Source organism: Myotis nattereri (assembly GCF_964212035.1).
Source record: "Myotis nattereri genome assembly, chromosome: 14".
Classification (NCBI taxonomy): domain Eukaryota; kingdom Metazoa; phylum Chordata; class Mammalia; order Chiroptera; family Vespertilionidae; genus Myotis; species Myotis nattereri.
Window position 1 is genome coordinate 25830862 of NC_138089.1, and position 16183 is coordinate 25847044.

The window sequence follows — 16183 nt, forward strand, 5'->3', positions numbered from 1 at the left end:
GTCTGCTCGCAGGCCGGCTGCGGGTGCTGTGCAGGAGGGCCATCCTGCCTTGTGGTGAGTTCCAGCGGCAGCAGCAGGAGCCGGACAAGGACTGCGCCCTCCATTTTGCCTTGGGTCCTCCATCTTGGGACAGAGCCATGTGCGCCCTCCATCTTGCCTTGGGTCCTCCATCTTGCCTTGGGTCCTCCATTTTGGGATGGTGCTGTGTGCTTCCTCACGGAAGCCGCTGGTAGCCACACCCAGGATTTCTCTGGACTAACCAATAATAATCAAGGGAAGTGCACGCCATCACTATGACCACATCCTGTACTGACTCCGCCTGGCCAATCAGCGGGGCCCACAGTCCCCTCTCCGGCCCTCACTCCACCCCCCTTTAAAACCCCCGTCCCATCAGGCCTCTCTCTCTCGGCCACTGGAGCTTACTGCATAGGTGAGTGTGGCAGGGGAGCCAAACCTAGGTTTGAAATAAATGACTCTCTGCTTTTGCATCGGACTGACTGGCTCCCTGGAGGTCTTGGGAACTTTGAAATCTGGGCACAACACTTTCAAGGAGATTTGCAGTTCAGTATGATGCGGAAAGGGCTCCTAGGCACCTCAGTGGAGCAGGAAAGCTGGAGTAGCAAACTTTATTGGGGAGAGGAGGAACATTTTCCTTTTTTTTTTTTTTAATATATTTTATTGATTTTTTTACAGAGGGGAAGAGAGAGAGATATAGAGAGTTAGAAACATCAGTGAGAGAGAAATATTGATCAGCTGCCTCCTGCACACCCCCTACTGGGGATGTGCCCACAACCAAGGTACATGCCCTTGACTGGAATCGAACCTGGGACCCTCCAGTCCCTAGGCCGATGCTCTATCCACTGAGCCAAACCAGCTAGGGCTCCTTTTTAACATTTTAAAAAATATATATTTTATTGTTTTTTTACAGAGGGGAAGGGGGAGGGATAGAGAGTCAGAAACATTGATGAGAGAGAAACGTAGATCAGCTGCCTCCTGCACACCCCCCACTGGGGATGTGCCCGCAACCAAGGTACATGCCCTTGACCAGAATCGAACCTGGGACCCTTCAGTCCTCAAGCCGACGCTCTATCCATTGAGCCAAACCGGTCAGGGCTTTTCTTTTTTTCTTAATCCTCTCCCGAGAACATGTTTTCATTGATTTTTAGAGAGAAACATCAGTCAGTTGCCTCCTGTATACACCCTGACGGAAGATCGAACCACAACCTAGGTATGTGCCCTGACTGGGAATCCAACTGGCAACCTTTTGGTGTATAGGACGACACTCCAACCGTCACCCAGCCAGGGCAAGAGGAACGTTTGTTCTTAATTTATTATTTTTATTGATTTCAGAGAGGGAGAAGGATAGAGAGATAGGAACATCAATGATGAGAGAGAATCGTTGATTGGCTGCCTCCTGCACGCTCCACACTGAGGATCAAACCTGCAACCAGGGCATGTGCCCTGACCGATAATCGAATCCTGACCTCCTGGTTCATAGGTTGATACTGAGCTACGCCAGCTGGGCTAGAGGAACATTTTTCAAGGAAGATGACATTTAATTGAGTCTTTAAGGATGAATAGTAGTTTCCAGGCAAATAAGAGCATTTGGGGTGAGAACACTTTTCTGGTTTACGAGATAGGCTAGAAGACCCCGTGTTTCAGGCCCTCCCCTATTTCTGCAGTCTCATTTCTAATTCTACAAGCTCCTTCCTGTTTCACTGTGGAGTTTTTCTCTGCCTGGACTACTCTTCTTGTATCTCTTCTACTAATTCCTATTTCAACCCTCAGATCCCTGCTTAAAGTCACTTTCTCAAAAAGATTATCCCTGAGAAATTGTCGCTACTTTTCTTCATCACCGCCACCCTAACTAGACTAAATTTCTTTGTAAGCCCTCATAGCAGCCTGTGCTTTTCTTTTATAGTACAGAACTGTATAGTCATGTGTTGATTAATCATGGGGATATATTCCAAGAGTTGCATCCATTGGCAATTTCATCATTGTGTGAACATCATAGAGTGTACTTAACACAAACCTAGATGGTATACTAGTAGCCTACAGCACACCTAGGCTATATGCTATATAGCCTCTTGCTTCTAGGCTGCAAGCCTATATTGCATGTTACTATGCAACACAACACAAGATTAAATCAAGCACAAGAGAAAATGATGTCATCAAGCGGTAAACAGATGTATGAGGCTGCTGCTGTGTACACAGCTGTTTTATAGCAAATCTTATTTTAAATAAGTAGAAATAGTATACTCTAAGTCAGGGGTCCTCAAAGTACGGCCCGCGGGCCACATGCAAATACAAATATTGTATTTGTTCCCGTTTTGTTTTTTTACTTCAAAATAAGATATGTGCAGTGTGCATAGGAATTTGTTCATAGTTTTTTTTTGAACTATAGTCTGGCCCTCCAACAGTCTGAGGGACAGTGAATTGGCCCCCTGTTTAAAAAGTTTGAGGACCCGCCCTGGCCGGTTTGGCTCAGTGGATAGAGCGTCGGCCTTCGGACTCAGGGGTTCCGGGTTCGATTCGGGTCGGGGGCATGTGCCTTGGTTGCGGGCGCATCACCAGTTGGGGGTGTGCGGGAGGCAGCTGATTGGTGTTTCTCTCTCATTAATATTTCTGACTCTCTGTCCCTCTCCTTTCCTCTCTCTGAAAAATCAATAAAATATATTTAAGAAAAAAAAAAAGAAGTTTGAGGACCCCTGCTCTAAGTAATGATAAAAATTATAGTATAGCCGAAACCGGTTTGGCTCAGTGGACAGAGCGTCGGCTTGCGGACTGAAAGGTACCAGGTTCGATTCCGGTCAAGGGCATGTACCTGGGTTGCGGGCACATCCCCAGTAGGAGATGTGCAGGAGGCAGCTGATCGATGTTTCTCTCATCGATGTTTCTAACTCTCTCTCTCTCTCTCCCTTCCTCTCTGTAAAAAATCAATAAAATATATTTAAAAAAAATTATAGTATAATAAATACATAAACCAATAACATAGCTGCTTATTACCATTATCAACTGTTATATACCGTACATAATTGTGTGCACTATACTTTTCTATAACTGGCAGCATAGTAGGTTTGTTTATACTAACATCACTACAGATGTGTGAGTAATGTGTTACGCTATGACATTACAACAGCTTTTATGTTACCAGGTAATAGGAATTTTTCAGCTCCATTATAATCTTATGGGACCACTGTGGTATATGTGGTCTGTCATCTGAAACATCCTTGTGCAGGGCATGACTGTAGTTAAATAATTACGTTAAGACTATTCATTACTATACTATAAACTTCTGAGGTCAGGCATCATGTCTGGTTCATAATTTTAACCCCAGCACCTAGCACAGTCCCTAATGTGTAGTGTTGGATTATTAAATTATTGGAGAGGTATAGTTTGGGGGTAGAAGATGAAGGATCTTGACTGTCAGAGAACTGTGGGTTTGTCCTTCAGCAAGAAAGATGTTTTATAGAATTGTACATTAGAAACTTAATATACTTTCATTAACCAGTCACCCCAATAAAGTTAATAAAATAAAAGAGGGAAGTGGTCTGGCCCTGACCAGGTGCCTCAGTTAACTGGAGCCTTATCTTGTACACCAAAAGGTTTCAGGTTTGATTGCAAGTCAGGGCACATACTTAGGTTTCGGATTCGATTCCCGGTCTGGGTGCATATGGGAGGCAACCAATTGATGTTTCTCACATTGATTGATATTTCTCTCTAAAAATCAATAAAAACGTGTCCTCTGGTAAGGATTTTAAAAAGAGGGAAGTGGTGTGGCTAAAAAGGCAACTGGGTAAACAAGTCTTGAAAGCAAGAATGTATTGACCAGATAGAGGGGTTGAAATTTTCTCAACACCTGGATTTAGATAGCATTGGTGTAAACACTGGAACCACTTCAGTTTTGAATAGAGTGGTTTTCTTTGAGCTATAGCTTTAACCTCTCAATTTATATAGCTTTGAGAGGGTCACTTCTGTTCTCTGATTTTGCTGTAGAAAATAATTTAACTGCAGAAAATTGGTCAACATGGTTTCCAAAAGACGACTATCAAAATCTGAGGATAAAGAGACCCTGACAGAAAATGCCTCTGGTAAGTATCTACTCATTTGTTTATTTTCTATAGCAAATGTGTATAGCAGTATTTCATCTTTTCTTATGGCTGAATACGTTTCCCTTATACCACATCTGTATCCAATCATAATGGATTCTTGACTGTTAGAGAACTGTAGTTTGAATGGTGCTCCCATTTCTAATCTTCATTCCTTTCTACACAGCCATAAGAAAAGATAAGGTACTGCATTTGTGACAACTTGAGTGAATTTTGAGAGTATGCTAAGTGAAATAAGTCATATTGAAAGCATACGAACCATATGATTTTAGTCATGTGGGATATAAAGCAACAAATGAAACAAAACAAACAAAAACTCATAGACAACAGTATGGTGGCTATCAAAGGGGAAAATAAGGCTAGGGATAGGTTGAAGAGAGTAAAAGGGGTCAAATATATGGTGACGGAAGGAGACTTCACTGGATGGTGAGTACACAATGCAATATACAGAGGATGTTTTATAGAATTGTACATTAGAAACGTATATACTCTTATTAACCAGTCACCCCAATAAAATTAATAAAATGAAAAAACATGTGAGGCACTTAAAGAGATACGATGTTCCTATTTTCAAATGCTGGGAGTCATCAAGGCTTAATGGCTAGAGCACACAGAATCTATATCAGGAGATTTGGGATTGAGTTTCTGCCTCTGATTCCATGTATGACTTTGGGCATACCTACAGTCTCTTGAGTATCAGTCTCCACATCTATAAGAGAGGAGTTAGTATTATAGAGCTTACCTATTATACATTATCTAGGTGCTGGGATACAAAGATACAATATAATCCCAACCCTTAAACTTATGGTCTCATGCCTTAAAAAAGTTATGGCCTAGATAAATGCTCTGATAGTGATATATAAAGAAAGGCATCATATCAAAGAAAGCATACCAGAGGCAAAGAAATAGACTATGTGCATGTGAGAATGTGATTGACAGACCCAAGAGTTCCGACAAGAAGTTGGTAGTTTTTCCCATTTATTACACTCAACTACCCTATTACGGCGATTCTAACTTGTATCAGGGGAGAAGAGTAGGTATGTAATCATGTTTAACATCAAGAACCTGTTTGTTTTGTTTGTTAATTATGTTTTATTACTTCTTATGGGTTGAAAGCCTTGGGATGGAACCAGTCTGGTCTTTGTATTCAAAGATATGATGCAGGAGAATCTGACCCAGTCTTCTACCCGTGCAGCTAGATAAAGATAATTGGTTCTCAAACTTTGGTGTGCATCAGGATTATTACCTAGAGAACTTATTAAAAATTCAGATTCTCAGGCCCTATTCCCAAAATTTTTATTTCATAAACTCTGGGATGTGATCGAAGAATATGCTTTTAATAAGGTTTCCAGTGGTTCTAGAGCAGTGGTTTGCAGACATCAGCTTGAGAGACCCTGACTGCTTTAGAATTTGGGTGGAAACATTTTCCATGGTTATTGTTAGAAATGGCACATTTTGAATTATTCTAATGAAAACTCAGTAGATGAGAACAATTAATGTTTATTGATTATTCTGTTTGTTTGGAAGCCACTATTAGACCATTGTTAGAAATAAAATTTTACTATACTGTCAATTCTAATATAATTCTTCAGGAACCTATCAACTTTCCTCTTAGGGTTATTATTGTAGGGTTTACAGTTTTATCTTTGTTTTACTATTTGTCACATTCTTAATTTTTTTTCACAATCTTGAAATTTGTGTCTATTTTCTATTTTCAGATGCCAGAAAGCAACCACCCTCCAAAAAGACAAAGAAAACACATGTTTATTATGAAGTTGAAGAAAATGACAGTGCATTTATAAAGCTTCTTAAGACATCAGGAATTATTCTTAAAACAGGAGAGAGTCAGAATCAGCTAGGTGATATTTTAATCTAACTCTTTTCTCTGGGTAGAGTGAATCATGGGTTTTCTAAATAGAAAGGAATGAAGATTAGAAATGGGAGCACGGTTCATCTTGAGACAAAGATAAAATTGAAATTGCTTTTTAGAGAATATTATTATAGTCTTTGGTCCTGATAAATACATGTTAAGTAAAACTGCGCCAGCAGTACTTCTGACCCCCTGCCCCTTTTTTAGAAAACTGTTATATAATAGTATTGCTTTGTGTTTTCTTATGAAAAAAATAAATTAGCCAACACCGGTTTGGCTCAGTGGATAGAGCGTCGGCCTGCGGACCGAAGGGTCCAGGGTTCGATTCCGGTCAGGGGCATGTACCTTGGTTGCGGGCACATCCTCAGTGTGGGGTGTGCAGGAGGCAGCTGATCGATGTTTCTCTCTCATCGATGTTTCTGACTCTATTCCTCTCCCTTCCTCTCTGTAAAAAATCAATAAAATATATTTTAAAAAATAAATTAATACCCTTAGAACTATTAGATCTGTGTCAGAATAATTTTAGAAGAAAATTTATATACTATATAGTAAAAGGCTAATATGCACATTGACCATCAGTTGGACATCCCCCAAGGGCTCCTAGACTGCAAGAGGACACAGGCGAGTGCAAGAATTTGCCTCTAATATCCATATAAGCATGTCAGGGCTTGCTTTGGGGGCATAGATTATTTCATCCTGCTGAGGTTACAGCATGTCATTTTTAGAACATTTAGTAGCTATCCTCTGTCAAAGCTGCCTTTGTTTTACTGTGGGTTTAGAAGATTTGGCTTTGAAATAGGTTGTAAATATCTTTTTTTCTTTTTTCTTTATTTAAGGGAGAGGGAGAGAGAGATAGAAACATCAATGATGAGAGAAAATCATTGATTGGCTGCCTCCTGCTTTCCCCATACTGGGGGTCAAGCCCACAACCCAGGCATGTGCCCTGAGCTGAAATTGAGCTGGGACCTCCTAGTTCATAGGTTGATGCTCAGCTCCTGGCCCCTAGTAAAAACATATGCTTAGATGAAGATAATAAAAAGAGTGGTGGCTCTGGCGCCAGCAGTGGGTGTGAGCGGGCCATTGCGGGCAGCAGGTGCGAAAGGCGGCTGCAGGCCCTGATTGCCTCTGGGGAGCAGGAGGAGGTGAAGAAGCCCTGAGGGGCGATTGGGGCCGAAGCCACTGCTCGCACCCACTGACAGCACCGAGCAATTGGGAGGGTGCTGGGCACCAGCTGTGGGTACGTGTAGGGCCGGCGCCAGCAGCAGATGCAGGCTCTGGCAACAGGTGTGAGTGCCCAGCAGGACCGTGGTGCGCAGGAGCAAAGAATTTTCAGTAACCACCAAAGGCTTGCCCCCCTGACAGTGATCCGCACCCCGCCTTAGTCTGACGCCCCTGCTCACTTGTTCCACTATCCTGTGGCCAATGCCCGCCATATTCTCTCTGCCACCTGCTGCAGACGCCCACCATGTTACGCACACACCCCCTGGTGGTCAGCTTATGACATAGCGACTGGTTGTTTGGTCTATTTGTATAATAGGGTTTTATATAGGTAGATTGATTTTAGATAGGGAAGCATCAATCACTTGCCTCCCATGTGCACCTTGACTGGGGATCTAACCTGCACACTTGGTGTATGGGAGAACACTCCAACCAACTGAGCCATCTGGTAAGGGCTAGGTTGTAAATATCTTTATTCATTTCATCGGATAGGAAACTTAGGTCTTGAGGAAAGTAAACTCTGGTAGGAGAGGTTAAAGACTCTGGTAGCCCTGGCCGGTTTGGCTCAGTGGATAGAGCGTTGGCCTGTGGACTCAAGGGTCCCGGGTTCGATTCCGGTCAAGGGCATGTGCCTTGGTTGTGGGCACATTTCCGGTGGGGGGTGTGCAGGAGGCAGCTGATCGATGTTTCTCTCTCATCGATGTTTCTGACTCTATCCCTCTCCCTTCCTCTCTGTGAAAAATCAATAAAATATATATGTATATATATATATATATATATATATAAAAATAAAGACTCTGGTGACCAGCTATTCTTTTATTGTAGCTGTGGATCAAATCGTTTTCCAAAGAAAGCTCTTTCAGACTCTGAGGAAACATCCTTCTTATCCCAAAGTATGTATTTTCTCCCTTGTACTTTTACTTTTGCCAGCAGTACTCTGGAATTGAAAATTTAAAGGCATTGGCATAAAGTTGAATGTGCTAGAATGATTTTTAGCTAACCCACAACAAATGTTACACTGAAAATCTTACTCTGTGTTTTTTTTATTTTTATTTCATTAAGATAATAGAAGAATTTGTTAATGGTCTGGAGTCTTACATTGAGGATCAAGACATTTTCAGAAACTGTCTTTTGTCTTGTGAACGTCTGCAGAATGAGGAAGCCAGGTGTGGAGAGGAAGCATGGAACAGTGCTGAAATTTAGTCTGTTATACTAACTGGTGGGGGAGGGGGTGCAAAATGCAATTTTTTGGAATTTCACTTTTGATTTATCGTTCTCTTTTCTCAGAGTTTTATCCTGACTTGTAAATTATTAAGTTTATAATTATGAGACTAAGAACCAGAGTGTTTTCTATAATGTTTCTCACTTGTGTTGATAAAATTTTAACTCTACTTTTCCCTGGCTTAAGAGCCATCTTCTGATGTTCTGAATTTCTTATCTACCAGATTAGTTTCTCCATAAAGGTTATATAATTAACCGATTTTGTGGAGAAAGAATAAGAAGCATATTAAAACAAGGAAAACAAAATAGAAAACAAATTTATTTATTTTTACAGCATGGGAACATCTTACTCTAAGAGCCTCATTAAATTGCTTCTGGGGATTGACATATTACAGGTGAGACTGTGCCATTTTTTTTTGTGTGTGAACATTGTTGGATGTGATCTGTGGTGTATGCCCAAGCATAAGTGGTTGGAGCACACAGGGTAGAGTAAGCTTAATGGGAGTGTTTGGGTTTGCAGCAGTTTACCATAGCCCTGTTGCTGAAATGCATCTGGTAGGGCAGTGTCTTTGTCTTTGGACTGAGCTGATTAACCCAATACATTTCAAAGTCTCATTTATTCCTTTGGCCTGTTTTCTATTTGGAAAAGTTTCATCCGGTGTGCCCTGAGTACCCTTCTATGTCTCTACCGTGTTCATATCTGTGTCATTCATCTCCCATTTAGCTATTAATTTGTTTATTAAATTAATTTTGCCCTTTCCTCTCCTTTATTTATTTTATTTTATTTATTTTTTTCATCATGTGGTCTATTTTTTTTTAAAAAATAATCTTATTGTAATATTACATGCAATAAACATTAATATTTCAAGAATAAAAGGATTTTAAGTATAATAATATTACCAAAACTGTACTAACATAGTATGATATCGCAAAAGTTGTAGGAAATACTAAAAATCTGAAAATAGCAGGATTACCTCTATTATATTCTAGAATACTCCTCCCCCCCCCCCCCGGCTCTATTTTTGTTCATCAGTTTATGTTGTTCATTATATTCCACAAATGAGTGAGATCATATGATGTTTATCTTTCTCCAACTTGCTTATTTCGCTTAGCATGATGCTTTTAAAGTATTTTGTTGGATACAAGTATTGCTACTCCAGCTTTTTTTTCTTTTCCATTTCCATGGAAAAATTTTTTCCATCCCTTCACTTTCATCCTATGTGTGTCTTGTTTTGAGGTGGGTCTCTTGTAGAAGCATATAGTTGGGTCATGTTTTTGTATCCATTCATCTGCCCCCTACACCTTTTGATTGGAGCATTTAATCCATTTACATTTAGGGTTATTGAGAGGTACTTATTTATAGCCTTAATTCTGTGTGGCTAGGTTTCTCTCTCTGTTTCTTCTTCTCAGCAATCCCTTTAGCATTTCTTATAATGCTGGCTTGGTGGTAATGAACTCCTTTAGCCTTTTTTTATTGTCTGGGAAGTTCTTTATTTGACTATTTTGAATTATTGTCTTGCTGGATATAGTAATCTTTGTCTCAGATTCTTGCTTTCCATTATCTTGAGTACTTCATGCCATTCCCTTCTGGCCTGTAGAGTTTCTGATGCGAAATCAGGTGTCAGCCTTATGGGAACTCCTTTGTAGGTAACAGTTTTCTTTGCTCTTGCTGCCTTTAAGATTCTCTCCTTGTCTTTAATTTTTGGCATTTTAATTATGATGTGTCTGGGTGTGGGTCTGTTTGGGTTCTTCTTGTTTGGGTTTCTCTGTGCCTCCTGAACTTGTGTGACTTTTTCCTTAACCAGGTTAGGGAAGTTTTCTACCATTATTTTTTCAAACACCTTCTCTATTCCTTTCTCCCTTTCTGCCTCTTCTGGCACACCTACTATTCTAATATTGTTAAGTTTCACATTTTCCTGTAGCTCCCTTAAGCTGTTCTCCTGTTTTTTAATTGTTTTTTCTTTTTGGTTCTCTGAGTGATATTTTCAACTCTGTCTTCTAATTCACTGATTCAATCCTCAGCTTCCCCTAATCTGCTGTGTATTCCTTCCAGTGTGTTCTTTATTTGTATTATGTCATTTTTTATCTCACACTGTTCTTTTTTCATAGTTACTATATCTTTTTTCATACCGTTGAGCATTTTTAACATCATTACCCTGAACTCTGTTTCAGAAAAATTTCTTATCTTTGCTTCATTTACCTCCTCTTCTGGAGAATTTGCTAATTCTTTCATTTGGGGATTGTTTCTTTGTTTCCTCATTTTGGTTGTCTGTTTGGGTTTGTGACTATGTTTTAGGTAGATCTTCTATACCTCTCAATCTCTAGTGCAGGACAATTTCTGACTAATTGGATCAGGCAAAGACTCAAAACCTCCAGAGATGGCCTCTGTCTACAGCAGTGGTTCTCAATCTTCCTAATGCCGCGACCCTTTAATACAGTTCCTCATGTTGTGGTGACCTCCAATTTCATTGTTACAAATTGAACATAATTAAAGCATAGTAATTAATCACAAAAACGATATGTAATTATATGTGTGTTTTCCAATGGTCTTAGGCGACCCCTGTGAAAGGGTCGTTCGACCCCCACAGGTTGAGAACTGCTGGTCTACAGACTAATAGGATTTCAACTTGAATTGCCTCGGTTGCAAGAGTTTTTTCTACAGGGTCGAGCAGTTGCTTATACCTGGAGACTAATTGTTACTTTTAGTCTCTTAAATGGCCTCAGGGCAAGGTGTTTTCCAATAGGATGTGTCTTCCCCCCAGGCAAGGGAAATGACTATGTGGGAAAGATGTCCTCTGTGTGAAGGAATGACTCAGCCCAGAAAACTTGAGGTGTCTGCCTTCTGAGCTCTATCCCCTGAGTCACCAGTCCTGGGTTGTACTCTCACAGCTCCAGTCCACTTTACCCTTCCTTTGCCAGAGCAGAGGGTGCATGGCTCCACAGGGAATTTTTGTGTGTTGGCCCTTTAAGAGGGTGCCCAAACTTTCAACTGCCACTCCCTGGCAGACAGCACCCCACTGCTTTTCACAGCTAGATGTTGTGTGGGTACCCTCCTCAGTTTTGTGCTCTCTGCTGGGGAGCCCAGCTTCAGGATTAGATCCCAGAGTTTTCAGTGGCACACACACCCTCTACCCCCCCTGCCCCCTCCTCCCCCCCCCCACACACACAGCTGAGATATCTCTCTGGGACTTCAGTTGCCATCTATGCATCTATGGGTGCCTGGCCAGCCCTTTCGCTCCTCCACCCCTCCAACCAGTCTCTATGCGGTCTCCACCTTTGGTCCTTGGGTATCAGGGTTCTCTCCTGTGAGTTTTCCATTGATTATTCAGGAAGCCTTTCTGTATTTCAGTTGTAATTCCAGCTTGTTCCTGGGAGCATGTCCATGCAGCATCCTCCTACTCTGCCGTCACTTTTAATCTCTATTATAAGCTTTTTAAAGGCAGGGATATTGTCTTTTTCACTATTGATCCCCAGAGCCTAGAACTGGGTGAGGACATAGAAAATGTTAAGTCAAGTTTTTACTGGATAAATATGTAAGTCCTCATCCTCTTGCATAATTTCAGGTCTTCATCTCTTGCTGGGCCATTATTCCCTTTATTGTTTAATTTATTGAGTAGACAATACATTGATATGGTTTAAACATCTCAAATTATAAAACCATGTATACAATGAAAAGTCTCCCTCCCATCCCATCTTCCATCTTTTCTATTTTTCTTTCCCACTGTTATCTTTTCCTTTTCATTGGAAATCTTTCTTTTTTTAAATTTTTTATTGATTTGGGAAAGAGGAAGTGGGGGCGGGGGAGAGAGAAAGAGAGAGAAACATCAAATTGTTGTTCCCCTTTTTTATGCATTCACTGGTTGATTCTTGTATGTGCCCTGACCAAAGATTGAAACTGCAACCTTAGCGTATCAGAATGATCCTCTAACCAACTGAGCTATCCAGCTAGGGCTTCATTGGAAATCTTAACTATAATTTAGTTAGTTTAAATTTAAGAGCCAAGCCCTATTGTTTCTCTGAAAAGAAATCTTGCAACCTATTTGATAATCTTTAAAGTCTTCATTTCATGGGTTCATCATATGTAATGAATTTTTCTTTTAAATCCTCACCGGAGGATATGTTTTTATTGATTTTAGAGAGATAAAGATTGATCCATTGCCTCTCCTTCCATACGTGCCCTGACTGGGGACCAAGCCTGCAACCTTTTTGTGTGTGTACAACAGCTCCAACCAACTGAACCACCTGGCCAGGGCTGATCTTTTTTATTATCTGATTATTTTAATATTGTTTTGATAGATATTTTGCAGTGTTTCAGAAGATAAATTATTGATAAGTCTTTGTGTTCCAACAGCTTATATTCAAAATACAGGCAATATTCATGTGGACATTCTAATAATAAGAGGATTTTAGCCCTGTCGGGTTTGACTCAGAAGAAGGGAGCATCAGCCTGTGGACCAAAAGATCCCAGGTTCAATTCTGGTCAAGGGCAAGTACCTTGGTTTTAGGCTCTGCCCCGGCCCATGCAGGAGGCAACCAATCAGTGTATTTCTCTCACATCGATGTTTTTCCCACTTTTCCTAAAAACCAATGGAAAAATATCCTTGGTGAGCGGGTGAGGATTATAAATAAATAAATAAATAAATAAATAAAAATAAAGTGCTCATTAAAAAAAAAATAGGATTTCATTATAGCAGGGGTTCTTCCTCCAAGAGAATTATGACTAATTATACATTTCTGTTGTGTATTTCAAGACCATTCCCTAACTCCCTGTGTCTTTTTTTTTCCAGCCTGCCATTATCAAAACCTTATTTGAAAAGTTGCCAGAATTTCTTTTTGAAAGGTAAGTGGAGTTATTCTGGAATTTTTAAATTACCCTGGTGTACTTAAATTTCTCTCTGAAAAGATTACTCTGAAATATCATTGATTTCTTTGAAGGTCATATTTATCTTGATGCCATATTCTTAAATAACTACTAAGATTTATTGGGTTGTCTTTCTTTGAAATTTCACCTACTTAGTCTGGGCAGGTACCACAAAGTGGTTGAAGCATTGTCCTGTGCACCAAAGGGTCTCGGGTTCAGTTCCCAGTCAGGGCACAAACCAGGTTTTGGGTTCAATCCACAGTAGGCAACTGATCAGTGGTTCTCTCTCACATCAATGTTTCTCTCGATCCTCCCTTACTGTCTCTCTAGAATCAATGAAAAACATATCCTTGCATGAGGATTGTTTTTAAAATCAGTAAAAAAAATTTCCACCTATTTATTTGACTAATAGTGCCAGAAAAATACACAATAAACTGGTAATAGTAGTTATCTCCAAGGAAGGGAGCCAGTTGGCTGGAGTCAGATATTCCCTGAATACTATTCTTTACCTTTTCAATTTTATAGTGTACATTTAAAAAAAATTTTTTTTTTTACTTAGAAAAATGAGCAGCCTAATAGAAAAGTAGATAAAGGTCATGAACATACAGTTCATAAAGAAGAAACATAAGAGCATCAGACCTTTTTTAAAATGTTCAATTTCTTTAATCAAAGACACAAATTTAAAACAGTAAATACACTTTCCGTTCTCAAAGGATCTTCCCTATTGAGTATAATTCACAGGCAAGCTCAGACATTGCTGATGAACATATCAATTGGTTCAGTCATTCTGAAGGATAGTAGATTGTATGTATCAAAACCTTAGATTTTACACACCCTTTCATGATCAAACGTGTCTTCTAATTTACCTTAAAATAAAACTTGTGAATGAAAGTAGTAATAAGATTTAGTGTTTAAAGTAACAAGAAATTATAAATAACTGAGATGTTCAACTATAAGAGATTGGTTAAGTAAATTAGGTACATCCACACAGAATATCATGTGGACATTAAAAACTTATAAAGAGGACTATTTAATACTGTGCATTAATTAGCAAAATGTCAGGTTACAAATCAGTATTTATAGTTCAGCCTAGTATTTTTTTAAATATGTCTACTGATTTTAGAGAGAGGAAGGGAGAGGGAGAGAGAAACATCAATAGGTTGCCTCCCACCCCCAACCCCCACTTGGGATTGAACCCGAAACCTGGGCATATATCCTGACAGGTAATTGAACCAGCAACCTTTCAATGCATGGGACAATGCTCAACCAACTGAGCCACACCAGCCAGGGATGTTTTTTGTTCTTGTTTTTTTCTTAGATACATCCCCACATACACAAACATAGAAACATAATACATAAGCATATCAATAGTGGGCATATCTGGGATGACAGGATTATATGTCATTTTTATTTTCTCCTTCATATGTGTTTTTTCAGGGATTTATATCTTCTATATATATAAAAGGGTAATATGCTAAGTGCCCATCCGGATAATGACATCACAAAGCAACACCCAGCTTCCTCTCCCTAGCGACTAGCCTCCTTGCAGTTGCTTCAGCCCAGGAACATGACTTGCTTTATAGCCAGGTGGAAACATTTTACATTTTAACCAAATGTCTATGAAGCATTTTCCCATGCCTCATCTCATTTGATCCTCACAGAAGTCCTGGAGTAGGTAGATAGGAGACTTGGTGGAATCCTATTTTCTTTTCATTAGCCAGAAAACAAAGATTTAGAAAGCTCAGAAACTTCATCTGACTGAAAAGAAGTAAGAAATGGTGGACCTTGAAAATGACTTCAGGTTTTCTCACTGTGCAGAATATAGTCAAACACTGCTGCAGTTAAATATTTTACCCTTTGTTCTCCCTGCGTGATCTACAATAATAATCTGCTTTGTATTGATATTTACAGTGGGGCCTTGACTTACGAGTTTAATTCATTCCGTGACGGAGCTCGTAACTCAAATTACTTGTATGTCAAATCAAAAAGTGAACGAGTGAGACACGTGATGCTGGGCTGATGTTGTGGCGTTCACTGTGACATTCGCTGCGCCAACTAGCGGTGGGGTATCTGAAGCTGGCTCGTAACCCGAATTTTAGCTCGCAACTCAAAGCAAAAAATCGGCCGAGAGATGGCTCGTATCTCAAAAAACTCGTTAGTCGGGACACTCGTAAGTCAAGGCCCCACTGTACTGCTGTGTAGATGACAATTACCTGAAGAGACGTCGGGGTGCTTCACTGGGCTGGATAAAGTTTAGCTAAATCAGAAAGCAGGTCTAATTAAGCAAGTTTGTTCCACATCTATAAAAGGTTAAGTTGACTTGCACATGCACAATATATATAAAGCTCTTACTGGCGCCAATTGCATACATGTTTTTAATCTGTTATTGTTGATTGTGAACTTGATAGACACTTCTAGTATAGAGAAAGGATGAATAGCAATATTAAAATAATTCTTCTCATTAATTTCCTTTCAATGTGCACAGATTCGTGCACTGGGCCAGTAGTCTAATCTAATAAAAGAGAAAGATGTAAATCGACCGTACCTCTGCTAAACCCACCAGCCACGCCCACTAGCCAATCAGGAGCAAATATGCAACTTAACCCAACTAAGATGGCGGCGGCCATGGAGCTGGAGCGTTGCCCCTGGCAATGGAGGAAGCCAAGTTTCCAGCCTGCCCTGCCGGCCCTGAGCTCCGCTGAAGGCTACAAAGTTTCAATTATAGAAGATAAATAAATCCCAGATACCTGCTTCCAGCCTGCCGCCGTGGCCAGCCTGAAAACGGCCATCAGCCCTCACCCAGGCTGGCCAGGTACCCCAGTGGGAGCCCCCATCCTGAAGGGGCTGTGACCAGCCTGAAAACAGCCCACAGCCCCTCAACCAGGCTGGCCAAGCCCCCATGGG

The 16183-nt window shown here is 40.4% G+C and overlaps 1 protein-coding gene across 1 annotated transcript in view; it reads left to right on the forward strand.

The window, feature by feature from the left end:
• Window positions 1-4024: 4024 nt before the first annotated feature.
• FANCD2 (FA complementation group D2) overlaps window positions 4025-16183 on the forward strand; it is a 64141-nt gene continuing 51982 nt past the window's right edge. Inside the window, exons 1-6 of the mRNA XM_081105685.1 lie at window positions 4025-4091; window positions 5828-5968; window positions 8023-8090; window positions 8260-8363; window positions 8753-8813; window positions 13206-13258. Coding sequence (XP_080961811.1) covers window positions 4028-4091; window positions 5828-5968; window positions 8023-8090; window positions 8260-8363; window positions 8753-8813; window positions 13206-13258 — 491 coding nt within the window. The 5' untranslated portion in view covers window positions 4025-4027. The remainder of the gene's footprint in view (window positions 4092-5827; window positions 5969-8022; window positions 8091-8259; window positions 8364-8752; window positions 8814-13205; window positions 13259-16183) is intronic.